Source organism: Eublepharis macularius, chromosome 17 (assembly GCF_028583425.1).
Source record: "Eublepharis macularius isolate TG4126 chromosome 17, MPM_Emac_v1.0, whole genome shotgun sequence".
NCBI classification, from domain to species: Eukaryota; Metazoa; Chordata; class Lepidosauria; order Squamata; family Eublepharidae; genus Eublepharis; species Eublepharis macularius.
The window spans coordinates 30,169,824-30,191,939 of record NC_072806.1 but is presented as its reverse complement, the minus strand read 5'-3'; the positions used below and the strand labels follow the sequence as shown (position 1 = coordinate 30,191,939).

At 44.5% G+C, this 22,116-nt stretch overlaps 1 protein-coding gene across 10 annotated transcripts in view; it reads left to right on the top strand.

Annotated features, from left to right (window-relative positions):
* The window catches only part of NCOR1 (nuclear receptor corepressor 1), a 122,501-nt gene that overhangs the window by 72,024 nt on the left and 28,361 nt on the right, over positions 1–22,116 (top strand). For 7 of the 10 annotated variants that reach the window (XM_055001556.1, XM_055001554.1, XM_055001559.1 and 4 more), the window contains exons 19-32: positions 261–399; positions 2,295–2,850; positions 4,987–5,116; positions 5,792–5,990; positions 8,293–8,466; positions 10,275–10,435; positions 10,794–10,914; positions 11,861–11,962; positions 14,128–14,228; positions 15,226–15,397; positions 15,569–15,709; positions 17,539–17,622; positions 19,207–19,463; positions 20,875–21,229. In XM_055001556.1, coding sequence (XP_054857531.1) covers positions 261–399; positions 2,295–2,850; positions 4,987–5,116; positions 5,792–5,990; positions 8,293–8,466; positions 10,275–10,435; positions 10,794–10,914; positions 11,861–11,962; positions 14,128–14,228; positions 15,226–15,397; positions 15,569–15,709; positions 17,539–17,622; positions 19,207–19,463; positions 20,875–21,229 — 2,692 coding nt within the window. The remainder of the gene's footprint in view (positions 1–260; positions 400–2,294; positions 2,851–4,986; positions 5,117–5,791; positions 5,991–8,292; positions 8,467–10,274; positions 10,436–10,793; positions 10,915–11,860; positions 11,963–14,127; positions 14,229–15,225; positions 15,398–15,568; positions 15,710–17,538; positions 17,623–19,206; positions 19,464–20,874; positions 21,230–22,116) is intronic. The other 3 variants (XM_055001560.1, XM_055001553.1, XM_055001555.1) reach the window with 2 other exon arrangements.

Here is a 22,116-nt window from a genome sequence, read left to right as displayed (position 1 = left end):
TTAAAACATATATTTGTTGTCTTCTCTCCTTCGCAGTTTTAATGGAACACTTGAAGGATATTGGGTGTGCACTTCAAAAATACAATGTGTGACAAGCCTTTTGATGCAGCCAGGTCCTGTAGCTGAGAGACCCGTTCTTGACTGATACTGAGTGAAGCTAGAAGGCTGTCTAATGCAGCTGAGGCTGTAGACCTGAAGCCAGAATGTGCATGTAAAGAGAATTTAAGTAAGGACCTTTCCCTTCTTTTTCTGCCTTTCAGTCTTCTCGAAAGCCCCGCGAGGAGCGCGAAGTATCGCAGTGCGAAAGTGTGGCCTCAACCGTCTCTGCTCAAGAAGATGAGGACATTGAGGCCTCCAATGAAGAAGAGAACCCAGAAGACAGCGAAGGTGATTCCAGAGGTGAAAAAACATTTAGGACAGGGGTGGGCAGATCCATGGGTCCCCCCCCCGAGGGTGCTATTGCTGTGAATGGGACTAATTAACCTCCAATTTGGTGCCCCCCCAAGTGGGTGAAGACCTGGATGTACTCTTCCTGGCTCTTAATGGTACTCAGCCCTTCTGTTTGGCTGCTGCTGGACGGTACTGGCCCTCACCAGCTAATGCTGCAGTCTGGTGGACTGATGCTTTCAAGCAATGGCTACGCAGCTTGCAAGCTGGATGGAAAGCTCCTGCTTTAGTTGATTTTAGAATATTTCTCTGCCACCTTTTCCAAGTCTGGCTCAAGGCAATAATTTTTAAAAAGGGAGCACCAGGCTGCTTCTGAATTTGGGTTGTGCATTTAAAAGTCACCTGCAGCCTTGGATCACCTTCAGAAATTCCTCATCAGTTTTTAAGGCAAGGGTCAGATGCTACTGGACTAGCCAAATCAGTAAACGATGCAGCATGTAGTAAAGAGGCCAGATTTGCACTCACCTTTGTTGCTTCTCTGCTGCTGGCATACTTCACGCTTATCCGAGCTCTGTGTCTTGCGATAAGCAAAATCTGATCTTGTCAAGATCCTGCAAGCCTCTGCTGCTTGCTGGTGGCCTTTATCTGTGAGCTTGCAGGCTGGATTTCGATGTTGGGGGAGACGGCAGGGAGAGGGGGCTTGCTGGAATTGCAGTTATACTAGTTTAGTCTATTTGTTCAAGTGGTCGATGAGTACTGAGGACTTAAACAAAAGCAAAAGGCTTTGTGGATGAGAAGGGGAAAGAGAGAGATGGCATCAGATTAATGTTCTGGCAAGTTCCAGGCATGAGGGACAGTGAGGAAGAAAGGATGGAAAAATAAAACAATAGTCCATGCAGGCCATACGGGAGTTTCAAGGTCAATGCTAGCTCTTTGAATTGGGCCTAGAAGCAGATTGAAAGCTCAGGTAGACGGAGCAAGAATGGTGTGACATGGCCCCTGCGACTCCCTCCAGACAGCATTCTGGCTGCAGCATTCTATACAGCTGTAGCTCCTGGACCCTCTTCAAGGGCAATCCCAGATATAGTGGATTTCAGCAATCTAATCTAGATGTTATGGGCTCTGTTGCTAGTAGTTCAATAAGAGGTTTCATGAATCATTGTTCATTTCTGCAGATGTATGTTTGAAATATATTTAGTAATTACACACAATAAGTGATAAGAAAATCAGAGGTTCGAACAGATACGCAATGTGATGTTTAAGTGAAAATTAATGTATATTGGTACAAGGTTATAGTCTATTAAAACACGCTAAGAGCAGCCAATCAGGATTTCTGGGAAGTGGATCCTGTAGAGTTGTTAGAGATTGTAGTGAGTAAAAATAACCCGAAGTCTCTGTTTAAGTCAGGATTATTAGTAGCATTCCTGATGAGTTCTAATTCAGTACTTCTATGCTGTGTATCTTGCTGATATGTGAGGACTGCAGGAGAGGGTGGGTCAAGCCTGTGAAAGGCTTCCAAGGCCAGGACATGAAGAATGAGTTGCTATGGAAGTGATTGAATGAGGCTTGCCTGAATGACGAAATGTGAATGGTCTTCAAGGCAGATTTCTTGCTAGAGCTTAGGAGGCCAGAGAAAGAAGATTGTAGTAGTCAAGGCAGGAGATGGCCAGAGCAGAAATCAGTTTGTTAGCCAAGAAGCAGGAGGACGGGACATATTTTCCCAAGAGTGATATAATTGGGTTACGTTGAGCAGTTGCAGAAGTGCAGAATTCATCCCTAGTCCCCCACAGCGGTATCAGGTCCACCCTTGTGTGTTCTGTGATACTAAGCAGGAACAATTTGGTAGCCAATTAATGCCTCTTAATTACTTTTGGAATGCTTACTCTTGACTTGATGCTTTTTTCCAGGTGCTGAGAATAGCTCAGATACTGAAAGTGCTCCATCTCCTTCCCCAGTGGAAGCTGCCAAGCCCTCAGAAGATGCCCCGGCTGAGAACAGCTCTTCTAGGATAACCACAGAGGCAGCAGTGGAGCAGGAATCTGCCATTAAAACTGCCACGGCAGCGTCCCCTCCCTTGCCCGCTCAGAGCATTAAGCCAGCTGAAAACGAGAATGCCGAGTTGCAGGTGAAAGAAGAAGCAGTGACCGAAGGGGAGGAGTCCATGGAGGTGGAGAATCGGAGCCAGCCAGTCGATATCAAACCTGTGCTTAATCTTCCCGTGCATACCAAAGTGGAGCCCATCGATGCTGAAGTGAGACTCCCAGAGGATGTTCAAGTAAAAATGGAGAGTGATGCCAAAGAAAGGGATGAGGGCAAGCCCAAGGAGAAGCTCGAACCTGAAGACATGGACTTTGGTCCTGCCCAGCAGGCCAGTGCCCCGAGGCTGGAACCCAACTCTGACAATGATTCCAGTGCCACTTGCAGTGCTGATGAGGATGTGGATGGAGAACCTGATAGGCAGAGGTGAGGTGAACTACCGCAGGCAATTGAGGGAGTTTCTTCTCTCTGCTCAGTGAACTGGGACTGTGGGACAGCAGCTGGACAAAGGAGCACATGCAGAAGGCGTTTGGATGCTCCGGCACGGCGTGTTCCACCTGCCTTACCATGTTGTCTGAAAGCGTCTAGAGATTATTGCACATTCCTGATAGAGAACTGTCCAGGAGTTGCAGGGCTGTCACAGCTCCTTTATCTCAAGTTTTCTTTAAGAATAGAGTTCTCATAAGAATTGCTGTATTGATTTTGGTCCCGAATCCATTGTGCCTAGAACCCAGTTGTGAGCAGTGGCGGGCCACTGTTTTACTGACACTTACATTGCAGGGTATGTTCATAGGCCTCTCTAGCATTATATGGGAACCGGCTTCCCTAGTTATTCTTCCCCATTGCCATCAGTTTGATATGCAAGCCTTTCAGAGTGCTTTTCCAAACAGCCACCTAAGACAATGGCCATCCTCTGTTCTTGTCAAAGCAAGTTCCATCTGTTCATTATGTGAAAAAGCACTTCCCTTTGTGAGTCCTGAATGTGCAGTTAGTTAACTTCATTAGGTAAATGGGGAAACCTTCTATGTTATCATGAGAGAGAGAGGGGGGGAGGTTTCTCTCTTCTCACTTTCTCTAACCTTTATAATTCTGCAGATATCTAATTGCAGTAGTAAAGATCTTAAAATGGATTTGAAGGATCTCCCCTTTTTAAAATCTGTCACGCTTATGATCACTCTTTCCTCAGTGGTCCTGGAGTAGCAAGAGCCCCGTGGCGCAGAGTGGTAAGTGGCAGTACTGCAGTCCAAGCTCTGCTCATGACCTGAGTTCGATCCTGGCGGAAGCTGGATTCAGGTAGCCGGCTCAAGGTTGACTCAGCCTTCCATCCTTCCGAGGTCGGTAAAATGAGTGCCCAGTTTCCTGGGGGTAAAGTGTAGATGACTGGGGAAGACAGTGGCAAACCACCCTGTAAAAAAAGTCTGCCAAGAAAACGTTGTGATGTGACGTCCCCCTATGGGTCAGTAATGACTTGGTGCTCGCACAGGCTACCTTTACCTTGGCGTAGCGTCCATCAGTTCCTCAGGCAGGGTCTGAAGTTGAGAGCCGCATTGCATGCTCTTTGGGCCTCCTATCCTCTAACACAAGAACGGCAAAAAAGCCCTGATGGATCAAACTCCATGTCTGTTCCATTTCTTGAAAAGGCAAGTCACGTGAGTTGGAAAGCCCGTAAACAGGAGCACATCAGGCAAAGCATTCCCCTATTGGTGCCCCTCCCTGGAGCACCTGGCATTCAAGGGTACACCACCTCTGAACATGGAGATTCCATTTAGCCACCGATGGACCTTCCCTCCATGAATGTGCCCAGTCACCTTTTAGTGCCATCTACACTAGTGGCCATCACTGTATCCTATGGCAATGAGTTCTAAAAGACAATTAGGCAGTTGCACACATTTTGCGTGGTTGGATGCAGCTTATCTGTCTGTCTCTTTCTTTTGTCACTCCCAAGGCTCTTAGTACACCCCTGAGACTATTCAAGAGAAGTTACCATGTAAATTAATAGAGAGAGAGACTGGTCTAGATTTTTAAAAACAAACAAACTCTGTGATGGTAAACCTGGCCTTTAAGCTGCTGTCAAAATGTCGAGGTTGCCAGTACAAGCTTGAGGCCTTGACAGACTATTGGATTGCATCCAGTTTTCCTTTTTAAAATAGCTGAGCATAACACATCTGTGGACTTACAGCTGATGGTTCGGCTGGTTACTGCAAATCAGCATACAAACTTCTGTCACCTTCGCCTTCCTGCCCCCCCCCCCCGCTTCTCCTTATTTTCCTTTTTCTTCCAAGCCTGCTTTCATAGACGATGGCTTCTCCTGTCACTGCCTTTCCTTGGTTTCCTATCAATCTTGCCCCTCTTTAGGGGTCAGAGCAAATCCACCAATAGCTGCCTGAGGCCCCTCCATGACACACAGTCAAGTGAGCCAATCACTGCTAGAAGTTTCATCACCACAACTGTCCTATAAGTTCCTTACTGTGTAGATCAATTGCATTTATAAAGTGCGCTTCTGCTCCATGACCCCTTGCCAGATTCTTCAGTTCACCTTTTTTAATGTAATTTTTCTTCCAGAATCTACACAATGGACTCAAAGCCTTCTCTGCTGAACCCGACGGGGCCCTTGCTGGTGTCCCCCACCATTAAGCAAGGGCAGATGGACCTGCAGCAGCTTCAGCATCGGGCTGCCATAATTCCACCCATGGTATGTTCTTAGGGAGAGTGGATGCTTTACCAAGCAAGGGTGGCATGGTGGGCTAAGGTTCTCTGCTGCAAAACTCCTTGCCAGAGAAGGTGCCCCATCCATGTCCCCCCCCCTTTTTGCTTTTTCAGTTGAGAGGTGATGTGTCCCCTGTTATTAACCCCCTAAGTCTAAATTATTGTATTTGGGGCTGGTAACCCCAAATTCAAATCTCTGCTCAGCTTTAAAAGCAGGTTAGCTCAGCACTGACCTCAGAGAACACTCTTTTACATTCCCTGCATACGCAGCAGAATGGATCAGCAGGAGTGGGATCTGGCTGGTGGGCTTGCTGGCTTTTTATTTCCTTGCAGTTCTGTTTCAAAAAATAGCTTGTGCACAGACTCAAGAGGTTCTCACTGAGTTGGTAGCACCGCGTCTGGGCTCCACTGCAGAGAGCCGCATTGCATGCTCTTTGGGCCTCCTATCCTCTAACACAAGAACATGATGAAATACTCCTCTAGACCAAATTTTCCTGCAAGTATGGGGGGGGGGGCGGGGGGGAAACACATCAAGGAAAAGGCGAGATCTAAAGAGTGTTCTAAACTACAATGTTTGCCATTAAATGATGACAGCAAAGGTTGAATTAATAGTGACGCTGTGTGGCTGTCCTTTCAGTCCTGTGGTGTTCCTCTCCTGCAGGTCTCTTCTACATTGCAGGGGCTACCCCAAGGGATCCCGATGAGTGGCTACACGCTCTTGCAACAGCATATTAAAGCCATGCACAAGTCGACCATGTTGGAGGATCAGCAGCGCCAGAGGCAAGAACAAATGGAAGTGGATTGCCGGAGGTCAGCTAGTCCCTGTGGCACTTCCAAGAGTCCAAATGTTGAGTGGGATGGTAGGTGAACTGACTGGCACTCTGATAGTACCTGGGAATATCCCGGGGAGCTTGTTACCTTCAGCCCATTGAGGAAGCAAGAGAGGCAGAAAACAAGAATAGTTTAAATTAACTGCCACAGAGCAGAATCTGCAAATAATTTCTTGCAGGGTTAGGATGAAGAAGCGCTGTACCTAGTAGTCAAGTTGGGTGGCTTGAGACAGTCGCGAAAGCAACTAAGCCAAGATACAGGCAGATAATGCGGGGCGGGGGGGGGGGGTTCTTCTTACTTGGTAGATTCTCCGGGCCTGCACAAAAAGTTTGTAAATGTAATCAATAGAAGAAAAGAACCTCTCTAAAAAAGGCATAGTAAGGTCTCTAAAGGCATAGAAGGACCAGTTCAAGGTGAGAGGGAGGGGAAAGGGGAAACTGTGAAAGTGGCCCGCTCAAGTTCCTAAGAGTTTATAAAATGGAGGTGATTGCCTCTTCTCCCCCACACACATTCTTGCTGCCAGTGGCTCTCTTGCTTGTCTTATTGGAGGGTGATAGAGAAGCAGGCCAGGCTCCATCCAGGAGGAAATTTGGACAGAGGAGACCAGGTAGTATGAGTCTACAGGTGCTGGGTGTATGGGCACCTGAAGGCTTCCCTTCTTCACTTCCTTATTTTAAAAAATGCAGTGCATGTTTGTCGAGTGATGCACACTCTCCCCCACCGTGTCCTGGGTCTGGTGCCAGTGGCAGCTGAGAGGCAAAACATGAGTGGAACTTGAGACTGGGCAGAAGGACCTCGGGTTGCCCCAGATGCCATGCGGCCAAAATGTGTTCTCTTTGCCTCCAGCGTTGATGTTTGCAGCTTCTTTTGATTGAGTATGGGAAAAGCTTGGCATACCCAGGAGAGAGATGCCTAGAGTTTCCAAAGGCTCAGTTTGCTTCAGAAATGTCTTCTTTGCATTCTATTACTGGTCATACTGTTACATTTCTATCTTTCCTTGTTGCTCAGAATGCTTCACAATGAAACAAGCACGCTAAAACTCACCAGAGGCCTGACATATAATACTATGTTTTAACAGAGTAGCACAATTAATTGCCATGCACTATACCACACTGGCTCTGATTTTATGTTGATTAATTCGTTGACCGATTGCGCGTGTGTGTACAAATAAGAGCTGCATATAACTGAATTCTATCTAAAGCTAAATTGACGAGACTGAAGCTATCATGCTTTGGTTACATCATGAGAAGACAAGACTCACTGGAAAAGACAAAATGCTAGGAAAAGTGGAAAGCAGTAGGAAAAGAAGATGCAAAATAAGAAGGCTCGACTCAGTACTGGAAGCTAGTTTGCAAGCTGAGCAAGGCTGTTAATGATAGGATGTTTTGAAGGTCTTTCATTCGTAGGATCACCATAAGTCAGAAGTGACTTGATGGCACATCTCTCTCTCTCTCTCTCTCTCTCTCTCTCTCTCTCTCTCTCTCTCTCTCTCTCTCTCTCTCTCTCTCTCTCTCTCAAGCACACACGTACACATGTAATTGCAGGAGATGAGAACAATTCGGAAATCCTGACGCTCTCAGGCGCTAGAGAAGGCTGACTGGCTTCTCCTTTTCCATCTGGGTGCTTTCACCATTCCATCACTTCTGTAGCATTTTCAGTCCTCATCTCTCTAATTTTATTTTTTTTTGGTGGAGGGGGATGTGCAGCTAATTTACAAAGTTATTTTTTCTTCATACTGGGGAGTTCCCCAAATACGTGGAGACCCTGGCCTTGCCTGAGGGTGGATTGATACTGCGGCTTTCATAATTTACACAAGGGGCAGTTAGTTGAGATACAGCAATGCATATCAAAATAATCTTGTAAGAATTCAATAATGAGCCTACTGGATCAGACCAAAGACGTTCTTGTACTGCACTCTTTCAAGTGCACCAGCATAGCTGGCGATCGTGGTATCATGGTGGTGATGTCTCTGTACTCATATGCTGCCTCTGAATATGGAAGCTCAACTTAGCTATTGTGGCTGATACCTGTGGAGGATGGTTAGACCTGTCCTCCTCCCTGAATCTGACTAATCCTTTGGTTAAAGCCATCTCAACTAGTGACACTTCTCACAGTGTCTAGGGCAGCAGATTGCACCAGCGGATAATGCATTGTGTGATTTTTTTAAAAAATTATTTGCCAGATTCCCCTGCCAATTAACATTGACAACCCCACATTGCAAGTTTTTGTTTTTGTGGGGAGGGAAGGACAGAGAACAATTTTGCTCAGTTCTCTCAGTTTATGTACTATATCCATGGTTGCCTCTTATTCTGGCACTTTTTGTTCCTACAGGGAAACCGGTTGCCTACATGCCTTATGCTGAAGTGAAGCGTGCCATGGAACAAGAAGCGCAGATGCAGAATGCGGTGGTGAGATCTGCCTCACCCTATCGCCTGTCTCCAAGGGAGGTCAGCAAGGCCTCTCCGCAACCGGACATGAATGCCACTCGCTACAGTGTTCCACCAGGTACCTTTGGCCAGGCAGACTGCCTCACAGAGAGTATAATGGTTTCACCTGCTGCTAAATTTAGAGATTTGTTTTCTCAAGTGTTAGTTACGCATGTGGTATGGCAAAATCAGGTTCCCAGACTAGAACTCACAAAGTGTGTGCTCCTGGGTGAAATTAAGGCTACAGTCTTATGCACATCTACTTGGGAGTAAATTCCAGTAAATTTGGTGAGTGTGACAGACTAATTTATCCATTCCTCATTAGAGCTTCTAAGCTGTCCAATATAGAGATTTTTATCCCCAAATCTGAACAGATTCAGAGAGCTTCAGATAAGGTCTGAAAACAGATCTCTCTTTAGAGAACCTGCTTCTCATTGCATATATTTTATGAGTTCTTGATTTAACTCTTTCCCATCAAGGTACACAGATACTTTCTTTAAAGTTTAAATCTTTATTGTTTATTGAAATAAATCCTAGTCTTCTATATTAACCAAGACACTGAAATACAAAGGCATATTAAAATGAATCCAATAATTGATGAACGTATGCATGCAATAAGAAGCAAATCTTTGTCACTAAAAACTATTATTGGTTTAAAATCAAATCATCCTTAGTCTACTATGAAATGCTTTGGAGTTTCCATAAACACACAGACACACATACATTGACACTGAGAGATCTCTGTCTTTTGGTGCTACACCTCTGAAGATGCCAGCCACAGCTGCTGGCGAAACGTCAGGAACTACAATGCCAAGACCACGGCAATACAGCCCGGAAAACCCACAACAACCACACATACATTTCTCACCTAGAATCTTCTGCTTGAGAGTTTCTTCATCAAAACCCTAGTTTCTGACCTGAGCAATGTCCTTTTACACGAAATGATATGCTATCTATAAAGACATCTCTAAGATCTTTTGCATGTGACAATAATATAAAGATGCGATTGGTCTTAGATTTAGCTACTGCTTCAGATTTTTTATCGTGATATCTTGCCAAAGCCAATGATAATGATATTGTGCACCTGCGTAGATAAGACTCCACTAATCTTTAAAGGATGTCAAAATGTTAAATGAGCAAATTACACTTGTATTGTCGAAGGCTTTCACGGCCGGAGAACAATGGTTGTTGTGGGTTTTCCGGGCTGTATTGCCGTGGTCTTGGCATTGTAGTTCTTGACGTTTCGCCAGCAGCTGTGGCTGGCATCTTCAGAGGTGTAGCACCAAAAGACAGAGATCTCTCAGTGTCACAGTGTCACGCTTGCTTCTTCTTAACAGTTAAAAAATCATTAACCTACCTTTTCCCAACTACTTTTAATTAGCTGTCAAAGATGAAAGAACATCTGTTTTTTTTCCACAACTTGCTAAAATATGACATTAAAGGTCATACAGTGTTTACCAAAAATCACGTGTATATATGATTAAAATGATATATGTGACAGCACTTAATTTTGAGTAAGTATTTCTAGGATGAATGATTTCAAGCTGTTTGTATAAAGCCTTTTCAAAGGTGGTGAATTCAAAACATTTTCTTTTGCCCATGATTGATAGAAACTTTGTAAGTTTTAAAGCAGAGGCTTCCTAAAATTCCATAAAAGCGAGCAGGTTCTAGTTTAGTGGAAAATCCTGTGCATGCAGAATAAACAGAGCCCTGTTTATAATTTAATGCTGATGTCTGCTAAAATTTGGTTTGCTGGGTCAACGTGTATTTTCATTATCTTCTTGGTTTGCTTGTAGTCTGCAACTTTAATTTCTGTCAATTAAAAATTAGTCTAGAAATATTCTGCATGTTTAATAAAGTATCTTATTCTACCCCCACACGCACCAGTTCTCCAACCAGCTCCTCATCAAGTAATCACCAGCCTTCCTGAAGGGGTCCGGCCCCCAACAACACGGCCCACCAGACCGCCACCCCCTCTGATTCCATCCTCCAAAACAGTGATCCCATCAGAGAAACCATCCTTCATTATGGGAGGCTCCATCTCACAAGTAAGGGCACGGATTTCTCCTCCTACGGAAGAGAGTTCCTCATACTCTGGACAGGGCAGCTGAGAAGGCCCTTCTGAGAGTCCCTAAGAACCTACCGTTGGGTCCTGTAGATTCCCAAGTTGGATGGGGATGATCTTCTTCGGTCCTTTCAGCCATGACTGGACACTATAAGGGCAAAGGGGCTTGCCCAAATAAAGACTCCCCAAGGTGCACAGTAGACTCAGTGGGGGCTGCCCCGGGGCCAGGATCTGGCCATTGGGCCGCTGAATCTGTACCACTAGTATTGTGATCTAATTTTATGTGATAATACAACTTGAAGCTGTGGTGCTAATTTTGTGCGTTCCTTCTTTCTTTCTAGGGGACACCCGGAACTTACTTAACATCCCACAGTCAGTCTTCTTACAGCCAAGAGCCACCAAAGCCATCGGTGGGTTCCATATCATTGGGCCTGCCGCGGCCACAAGAGTCTGCCAAATCAGGTAGGAACGAGGATGAGGATGTTCAGAAGGAAACCCAGGCTCCCGACTTCAAACGGCTTTTGCTTCTGTATCCTGGCAGCAGTGCCAATTTGGATCTGAGAAATCCTGGTTCGAATCCTCATTCCGCTGTGGGGTGGTCTTGGGCCAATCACATTCTCACAGCCTAGCCTACCTCACAGGGTTATTGAGAGGACAAAATGGCAACAGGGAGAACTATGTTGTAAGCCACTTTGGGTCTCCATTAGGGGCAGAACCAGAGTGTAGGTATCTAAATAAATAATCTTCAGAGAGAAGATGACGTTGATGTACCTTCTCCAGTTTGGTGTAGTGGTTAAGAGTGGCAAGATTCTAATCTGTAAAACCGGGTTTGATTCCCCACTCCTCCACTTGAAGCCAGCTGGGTGACCGTGGGTCAGTCACAGCTCTCTCAGAGCTCTCTCATCCCGTCCCACCTCACAGGGTGATTGTCGTGAGAATAATAATACCACACTTTGTAAAGCGCTCTGAGTGGGCATTAAGTTGTCCTGAAGGGCGGTATATAAATCAAATGTTATTATATTATTATTATCATTCATAATATTTTTGGAAGAATAAACCAGCAGAGAACTTCAAGGGATTAAAATTAACTTTAAAAAAACCTGACACCTTTTGACAAACTCAGCGACCCAGATCTTTCTGCTGCCTTCTAAATAAAGCTTTCAACAGGGTTACATTATAACATCAACTAAGCATATTTGTTGATTAAGGCCCTTTAGGTCAACAGTTTTTCAAATTTTGTTACTTCTCTTAGAATCTCCTCCTTCCTAATCTCTTTGTAGGTAAGACAGACAATGAGGGGTGGTGGTAATAGATAAGATTGCTAACTCTGGAGGAAATAGTTTTTTTTTAAAAAAAGCACCTCCGAGCTGAGAAATACCCCCAACTTATTTTCTTTCCTCCTTAAAAGCTTCCATGCCGTACATCAAGCAAGAAGAATTTTCTCCCAGGAGCCAGAACTCTCAGCCAGAGGGCCTGTTGGTCAGGGCTCAGCATGAAGGCGTGGTTCGAGGTTAGTAACCCAGAATCAACTTGTTCAGCAAACAAATTTGTAAGGCGGTTGATTTGTACCGAACCCAAGAAATGGCATTCTTTTTGCTGTGTAAGATTGAAATGTGATCTCCTCAGCATGGTGGGAGAAGCTGTGTGTATGTTTTTGAATGGAGAAGTTTCAGACTGCAGAAAGTCTTGTCTACTGAAATAGCATCTTTGGCAGAAGTGCCAAGAGATTCACAAGTGGCTTTCCTGTCTTGTCCCCATTTTTCAAATGGCAGATGGATAACCAGTTGAGGCTTCTGTTTCATGAGAGAGGAGTTGACACCTACCACACTTTTGAGGGCGGAGCTTGGGGAGGGGGAGCATCACAAACATAATGGTGTCAGCTCCTGCTTACCATGCAGAAGTGACCTTACAGTGTCAACGGCGTTCTAAGAGGAATTCCTCCAATCTCTATGATAAAGATCATAGAGACTGGAGAAATTCCTAGAGCATCATCAGCACTATGATAGAAGTGATGTCATGGTGTTTGTGACTCCTCCCCCTTTTTTCTCCTGTTCAATAGATTGAATACAGGCAATGGGTGGCAGAGAGTGGGAGGTTGCCTGCTGTAGGTGGGCAACTGGCAAGGTTAGTTGAGATGGATGGCAGGCTTTGGTCTCAAAGTAATTTTTTTGTTACTCCAGGACCTTGAACGAAAAGGAAAAATGGGATTTGGTTCTCCAGCTCTTTGGTTTATTCCTGCAGTTTGTTACAGCAGTCTTAACATAAAGACTCTACCTTTTTCTGCAGCTGTCAGCCTTACAGGACCTGGATGCTCCCATTAGTGTTGAGATCCTAGTTAATGGCTGGCTTTTAGATGCTCAAAGGGAAGTTTTCCTATCTGTCACAACAGCCCATGGTGCATCCTGTTAATCCCATTAAATCTGCAGAGCATCCAGTATTCCTTTTAAGATAATTTCAGGTAGGCAGCTGTGATGGTCTAGTAGAACAGCATGCTTTGAGTTCAGTAGCACCTTAGAAACCAAGAAGATTTTCAGTGTATAAGCTTTCAAGAGTCAAAGCTCCCTTCTTCAAATCTTGCTTTTTGTACAGAACATCTACTTCTACGAAAACTCAAGAGCTTGCTTACTATTTTGTGATAACTTGACCCTAATAAAAATATACTGCACTACCATTTGGGGGGATTAAAAGGTAATTCTGGAGGAATACTAAAGCAGAGCCAGAGGCTGTAGCATGTCAAGTGCAAATTGTAGTTTTTATTACAAATGATACATGAACGGTAAATACAAACTGTATACATTGTATTGCATAAATACTTTATACAATAATTCATCATATATTACTACTACCGAAAAGCTAATATTACACTTCAGTGTTATTGTATTCCATACACTGACGAACAATTCATCCAGTCTTAGATTTTTGACATTTGAAAAAGTTGTTAATCTCGTCAGTTTGAACCAGTCTTTTATTTTATCTGTCTTATTCCCTCTTTTTTGTTTTTTAAATACTTACGTATTTTTGTTTTTATACTTTCCCTGATTTTGACACTTTCTCCCCACCAATTCCCCAAGAACATGTCACAAACTGCTTTTAAATCTCTTTTCTGTTTCAAAAACAATTTACTGTGTGGCAGGGCAGGGAAGTGGGGGGTGTACTTGTGTCGAGAGACACAAGTCCAAATATCTCCGGGGATGGGTGGGTACAGAGCTATGGGCTCCTTGGACCTACTATCATTGATATTGTCAACGCCATACATGTTTTGCATTCAATATACAACACAAAGACAGTATGGTTATTGTGGTATGAGTGTTGGGCTGGGAGACCCTCAGTCCAAATTCTTCCTCTACCATGAAGTTGTTGGATGACCTCAGGCCAGTTGTTTGCTCTCAGCCTAACCTGCCTCACAAGGTTGTTGTGAGAATAAAATGGAGAAGAGGGAGAACCATATATAGTACCTTAACTCCTTGATAAGATAAGCATCTTCATCTTGAAAATGTAATAGTTGTTAAAAGGGGCAGGGAGGGAGGGAGTAAATGGATCAGTTGCTACCAGGGGCTGTTAACTTTTCTCATAACAATAATATTTGCATGCCCATCCAGTTTATTTGCCATGTTGAAATAAATGCATTTGAGGGGGTGTCTCTGTATGTGTATGACCAGTGATCTATTCAATCAGGTACAACGACTACCATCCAAGATGGAAGTATAACAAGAGGGACACCAGCCAGCAAAGTTTCTGTCGAAACAATGCCTTCCCTGCGAGGCTCCATCACTCAGGTATTTCATCCTGTGATGTTTCAGGAGGGTAGCCCCTTTGGGCTGCAATAGATGGGCAGGGTTCAAGTCCAGTAGCATCTGGAGCTTGACTCTCAAAAGTTTATACCCTGGAAACTCTTTTAAGACACTACTGGACTCAAACCTTGCTCGTCCCATGATGTGATGCTGATACCCACAGAGGACAGAACCTTTCCTTTTCCAGACAGCTGCAGACAGATGTGGCTTTCTGTCCTGCTCCTACGTTGCCTGCCTCTCTTCTCCAGCTCATCGTTCACATCTTTTTCTGCACCTGCTCCATGTGGCTTTGATTGAGCAGAAAGGCGGGAGATAAAATATGGAACCAAATGAACAATAATGTTAAACAATGTGTCTGAACCTGTCTCAGTATCTGCTTCCCTTTACTTCAGACTTCAGTAGGAGGGTTCTGTCTTTCAGTGGTTTCCCCACAGAATTTCCTGCATATAAAAACGAAGCATATGAGGGAGAAAGAATCTGAGATATCCTTTTCTTTGGCCGCACTAGTTTCCTACAAGCCAGGAATTTTTTTGTATTGGGGAAAGCATTCGGACATGCAGTTTCCCTCCCTACAGACTAAAGTGGCACTGCCCAGCAAAAGCCCGTCATGTAATCACGCAGCTTTGCTCATAATAATGCCCTTTATGCTTTCTCTCTGTACGCACACACTCCTCTTCCCAACATACTTCCTCTTTCTTGGCCACTCTGAATACATAAAACACCTCCCCATTTCTATCTCCAAAGCTGTATCCCCTCTTTCAAAACCCTCTTTAATGACCTACCCCAAGATGGTAATCTGTCTTCTAAGATCCATGCTGGATTGCTCCAGAGGTCCATCTAGTCCCCACAGTTAGCCAGTGAGAATTTCCTGGATCACACAAGGAGAGGTGGAGGTACTCATTCTCTGGATTTTAAGGTTCCAGTTAATGCCCTTCTTCCATCTATGGCTTGGAGCATCTAGATTCTATTGCTTTCATTGCAGGGGACACCAGCTCTGTCTCAGTCTGGGATTGCAGCTGATGTGTTGCTGAAAGGAACCATTACCCGGTTGGCCACGGAGGACAGCAGCCCTGAGAAGTGTAGGGAGGAGGCAGCGGCAGCCAAAGGCCATGTCATTTACGAAGGCAAGAGCGGGCACATCATAACCTATGACGGTAAGTATAGAACTTGGGCATTGCTGGTGCCTGGCACAAAAATACGGGTTGACAACCAGCACGCTTGGACACACGAGAACAGAACTGACCTTGTTGCTGTTATCGCTTCTGCCTAGCAGGGTTTCCTTATTATGCACATTTTTAAAGCAACATGTTTGCATAATTCAACAGCCATTAAGAACGTACGGGAGGGAAGCCGGAGTCCGAGAACTGCTCATGAAATGGGCCTGAAGAGGTCTTACGATGCCATAGAAGGAAACATCAAGCAAGGGATGTCAATGAGAGAATCTCCCGTCTCTACACCACTAGAAGGTAAAACAAGTGCCTTGTAGCTCTGAGAGCACCTCCGTATTTGGGGTCGGGAAGGAATCCAAACTGGATTGTAACCTTGATGGATTTATATATTTATTTAGTCTCTCCTTTTCCATGATCTGTGCTGAATGTAGTGATACACTCTTGAGTAAGGCCTTGGTCATGGTTTGTTTGGCCTGTAGTCAGCACGGAGTAGTGGCTAGTGCCAGATTGAGTCACCTGACAGGGTTGTTGTGAGGATAAAATGGAGGGGAGAATCAGAGATCCTTGGGGGAAGAATGGAGTAAAAAATTGTCCAATAGATAAATGACCAATACATCATGCAGCGTAATGTCTCGTCTTTTTTCCCCTTCTGCACATGTCTCCTGTTCCAGAATTAGAGAGCCTGTGGTCTTAGCACTGGGGAAACTGTCTTGCAATAAAGATGCTGATCAGAAGGGAGAAGAAATAGCTTTGTGTTAACCCCAGATGGCTTGAGAGGTTATGTTGCAATATGGCTGCCCAAACATGCCTTGGAAGCTGGGGCTGCTGTAGGCCCCCAAGATAAATTTCCTCTGGCCCCCACCCCACATTCGGAAGAAACCACACAGAAGATGTTAGATTAGAACAGGTGTGCTGCGACTATAATTCTCTGGCATCTTGCCACCTCCCCACTCCCTCCCGGTGATATAGGCCTTTGGCAATGTGTACCCCTAGCCCCCTCCTCTCTGCAGCCTAGTCAGAAGCAAGTCTCACTCACTTGAGTGAAGCTTAATGGGAAATTGGCCCACTGCACCCAAAATTAAGATGGCAAAAAGAGCCTTGGCCAAATAAGCCACCCCCTTGGCAGCGCTTCATGTTAAGAATGCAGTTATAAGCAGATGTTGATGGTTTAAGGCCATGAACTTCCAATGGAATGGGGAATTTTGGGGCTCCTTGGAAACTCCTTGTGGATTTCGCAGATGATAATTTGGGGACAAATGTCTGCAAGATAGCCAGCTCAAGAATCTTCCCTAGAAATTTGTGACAGCTGGGGTGGAGACATGGTCTGGGAGGGGTACCACAAGGAAAAATTAGACTTGGTCAGAGCTCTGTGCAAAAGGGGCATGTGCCTTAAAATGTGCTCCAGGGTCCTCTGAAGCTTGCTGTGTAGGGATTCCACAAAGCCAATATAGAAAAGGGCCCAGTGAAGACGCAGCGTAAGATCCTCGCTGTAAGCCAGCAACTGATTTTATGATCAGATATGATGCCCCCATTATGGAAGGCCTAATTTGCATCTCCTTGTTTTCATTTGTCATCATTGCGAGCCTTCCTGTTCTTGTGGCTGACGTTGATATTCCTTTTACGCTGTATGCCAAAATGATGTTAAAAACTGTGTTGATTTAACCCGAAAAATATGGTGCAAAAACAGGCTTGCTGCCTCAATGCTTAAAGATAAAATAAAATGGAGAGGGTGTGAAATTCAGAGTTATCCCTAATACCAGTGGCCTTCAGTGCATCTGAATAACTTTTTAAGAGAGAGCCCAACACCATCTAATCCAGCCGAGTCTGCAACTTATACTGTGTTGTGTTTTAAGGGACAACAGTCTTGCAAACTAGAGGTTTCTCCACCAAGCCCTGAAACATTGTTTTCTCACCCCGCTTTCTGATTTTGAATGAAACATCCAGCTTGATGAAGCATTCTAGGGAACTAGGAAGCTTGCTCTCTGTTGTGTGATACTTCGGCAGGCCCTCAATTTTTAAAAAAAAATTGCTTTGCTCTTGTCTTTGAGATTTTTCTGTGGACCAGTATGACTGCCTACCATCTAAAGAGTCCGTGTCATTTTTCTTAACTCCTAAAATATTTTTAGGCTTGATCTGCCGTGCTCTCCCTCGGGGAAGCCCTCACTCAGAACTGAAAGAGAGGACTGTGCTATCTGGCTCCATAATGCAAGGTAGAGACAAGAGTATTTTTCTCCCATTAAAAGTGTTTAATATTCATTGCATGCTCAAGTCTGTATGTAACGTGTAAATGGTCACATCAGTTGAGTTCAGAAAATATGTATTTAATATATAGATTCAATAAGTGTAAACAAAATGTTAAAAAGAAATTCCCTTTTTAACCCCCCAGGATCATTCATTTCTGGATTAATTTTCTTGTACTTTTTTTCAAAAATGCACCCCCATGTTGCACTAGCTGGCGCAGATATTTGTTGTTGAACTTTCAGGAGGACTGATTTTTTTTTCACCTTCTCACCCGTCCTTTTAGGGACCATATCTTTCTCTTTTTCCATCTGATTTTTGGGAAGGAGAGGAACAAAGGTGCATTAATATAGATCTAAAGTACCCTTTGTGGGTTTTGTTTCTTGTATTGGGTTAGATCCTGTGAATTGGCTCTGCTGTTGTAGACTCTTTTCTGGTGCGAGGAATCTTCTGCTGGTGGAAGAGGATAGCACTGTTAGTCATTGAGTTGGCCTTGTCTTGGCCGTGGATGGCTGCCCCATAACACACCCACTGTTTCTTTCTGCCTACCACTGAGTCCTGTTTGGGGGGGGCGGTGTATTGAAATCCCACTTATACAAGGTGGAGGCTTAAAACACTCCTAGAACAGTCAACCGTTTTATTGAGAGTTTGGAATAAAATGTTTTTTTGAAAAAGGTCTAGGATTCCAGGAGAGTTGCCTTGTTGAGATCCTATTTTCATAGCAATATGTGCATTTTTTAAAAACAAAGGTGGTTTTATTTTTAAAACAAGGGTGTTATTTTTTGCAGTCTTAGTGAAGTTTTTCTTTATATTTCGTAAAACTTTATAGTCAGTTAAGTTGTATCTAGGAGCCCTGTGGCGCAGAGTGGTAAGCTGCAGTACTGCAGTCCAAGCTCTGCTCATGACCTGAGTTTGATCCCAGTGGAAGCTGGGTTCAGGTAGCCGGCTCAAGGTTGACTCAGCCTTCCATCCTTCTGAGGTCGGTAAAATGAGTATCCAGTTTCCTGGGGGTAAAGTGTAGATGACTGGGGAAGGCAATGGCAAACCACCCCGTAAAAAGTCTGCCAAGAAAATGTTGTGATGCAACATCCCCCTATGGGTCAGTAATGACTTGGTGCTTGCACAGGGGACTACGTTTACCCTTAAGTTGTATGACCTGGAATTTTAGTTGATGAATGCAGAGTATTACCAGGGCAGATTGGACAAGCAAAATTCAGTGTATATATTTGTGATCAATTTCTGTGTGCCTTTTGAAACGCAACATTTGCATTTCTTGTTGAAAGTGGAAGCTGCTAAATGTCTGTCTTCAGGCTCGCCCTGTGAAGGCTGTCCACCATCCTGTTTTAAATGTGTTTGGATTTTTATAGTATTTTAATACGCTGTTTTCATTGTATTTTGTATTTTAATATGTTGTTATCCGCCCTAAGCCCGCTCGCGGGGAGGGCGGAATAGAAATTTTAAATAAAAAAATAAAATAAAATAACCTGGCAAGTTAGCTAGCCGAGCTGACTAAGTCTAACTGAAGATTTGTATTCTTCCATTTTTTTCCTGGAAAGGTACTCCAAGAGCTACAGCTGAGAACTACGACGAAGGACTGAAGTACCCCAAGATGATTAAGAAGGAATCTCCGCCAATACGGAACTTTGAAGGTGCCATTACCAAGGGGAAGCCATATGATGGAGTCACCACCATCAAAGAAATGGGGCGCTCCATCCATGAGATCCCACGACAGGATCTGCTGAGCCAGGAAAGCCGCAAGACCCCAGAGATAGTCCAGAGTGCTCGGCCTATCATTGAGGGTTCCATTTCTCAGGTAAGCTACTATCAGATTGATTGTGAAGCTTCTGTGTTGGCAAAACAGAGGCTTTTTAGAGCAAATCTCTGCAGTCAGACAGCCCAAGGGGAGTCAGAAAGAAGAACAATGAGTGATGGAAGGTCTCAGCCAGCTTACAAAGTGTGATGAATTGGGGGGGGCAGTCCTCCAGCAAGGAATTAAGTGAGGAGGGCATTCAAAGCTGCAGAGAAGAGCCTATTCCTGGTAGCTACCCACCTGAACGGAGAAGGGCCTGTTTTAATTTTGGGACCCTGCAGAGGAGCATGCAGGAGTAGAGATTCTTTCAGGTACTCCTTGATTTAAGCCATTTAGGATAGCATTTCCCCAGTTTTTCAAAAGCTGAGGCATTTTTTCCTTTCTTTTCAAAATAAATGTGGAGGTGTACTTCACCATTACCTTGGGGAAAGCTAACTTTAGAAGTTGTCAGGGCCAGACTAGACAAGATGTTGGAGGATCCACGAATGCATCTCTGGAATGGCTTTTATTGATAATTAGCCATTGTGCCCCACCTCTTTGATTTTGTTGGGGGGGGCAGGGGTGTCAGAGAGATCGACCTTTTTCCTCCCTTGCAGTCTCACCAATCAGCAGAACTGCCATTTCTCCAGCTGCTGGGGGAGATGTGGATATTTCCCTAGCAAGAGCAGCTTACCCCTCTGTTGAAGAGCCCATCCTGTGTTTTCTTTTTGTACTAGTTATTAACCTGGGAATGCCTTCTCTTTGGAAGGCACGTCCAGAGCAGCAATAATAACATACAGCTGGTTCTGAGATGTGGAGTATATAATTCTGCGACAAGGACAGTAAAATAGGCTCTGCGCACCTGATGCAGAGATGTGGTAAAATTACCACCCTTTTCATATCCCCCTTCCCGAGCAGAGGCATGTCGAATTAAGTCAGGGGGCAGAACACTGACTCATCCTGAATTACAGAAGACAACCACTTCCATGCTTGATTACTGTGGTCTCCCAAGAGTTTTATTATTTCCCGGAGTGTGCTTTCACCTGTCTCCCAACACGCTAGCATACCCCCTTGCACATAGACTGAAAATGGTTGACTTAGGCCTTTTTTTTAAAAAAAAAAAATTGTGCCCAGAAGTTAGCTGTGAAAGCAAGTGCCATATGTTGGCTTGGGTTTCTCCTGCTGGCTCTAGTTAGCCGTCTGGTTGCTGCATTCTTATCTTTTCGTTGTATTATTTGGTTTAAGCTGCTCCAAAAGGGTTTCTCGCCCCCCCCTGCCTTCTTCAGGGGGAGGTAATAGTGCTTAAATAGAAAAGTTACCAAACAGCCTTTCTGGAGAGTGTAACTCCCTTGCTAGAAGGTGCCTGTGCCACATGGAAAGGTTCCTGCAGGGTTCTTCTTTCCTGTGCTCACGATGCTCTTCCCCTCCCACTCAGGGTACACCCATAAAATATGAAAGCAGCTCAGGCCAGTCTGCTATCAAACACAACGTGAAGTCCTTGATCACTGGGCCAAGCAAGCTCCCCCGAGGAATGCCACAGCTGGAGATGGTGTCTGAAAATGTGAAAGTCGTGGAGCGAGGGAAATATGAAGACGCCAAAGCCGGGGAGGTCCGTTCCCGCCACACGTCTGTGGTCAGCTCTGGGCCTTCAGTCCTCCGGTCGACTCTCCACGAAGCTCCCAAATCGCAAGTAAGCCCTGGGATCTATGAAGACACCAGCGCACGGAGGACCCCTGTGAACTACCCAAGCATGTCCAGGAGTTCTCCCATGATGAATAGAGTGCCAGAAGGTGTGTTGTTGGTTTCCTGTATCCACCAGTTCTTAAGTGTGGTTTGACGTGCTTATTTTATTAAAAACATCTCTGTGCTAACTTTCTACCCAAGGCTGGGGACCATTAAAACAAAACATTTAAACATTTCAGATATTTAAAAGCATTTAACATAGAAATACATATAAAATACAAAGCAATTAGATAAAACATAGTATAAGGTGATAAGACCAGATTGACTTAGTGGAGAATGTTTGTATTGCTTCATTTCAGCACGGTAGAGTAGCAGTGAATACATATGTGAGACCTGACTATCAGTCACTGGGGGACATGCCGCCCTATTGAACTGATAAGAACAGATATTATACTTAATTTAAATCAAAAGGCTGGAAACACAAACATATAAACACATAAACAACATAAAAACAAACAGATAGAAGGGCTAATAACATGAGGGAATGCCAAACAAAACAAAAGTGCTCGCCCACTGGCAGAAGACAGCGATAGATGGAGACGGATGAATTTTCCTGGGGAAGAGTTCCAAAGTTTTGGTGCCACAACTAAGAAGGCCCTTTCTCGAGTTGCCACTCATCTTGCCTCAGATATTGGGGGGCACCCAAAGCAAGGGCCTCTGAAGATGACCAGAGTGGTTAGTAGGTTCATATGGGAACAGCGACTCCCAGCATATAGATTTTAAAAGTCAATACTAGCACTTTGAATTGGCTTAGAAATAGATCTGGAGCCTGTGTGTGTGTGCGTGCGTGTGTGCGCGCACACACACGCACAGAGCGAGCGAGCGCAAGACTGGAGTGATATGGTTCCTATGACCTACTCCAGTCAGTATTTTGGCCACAGCATTCTGTATCAATGGTCGCTTCTGGACAGTCTTCAAGGGCAGTCCCACATAA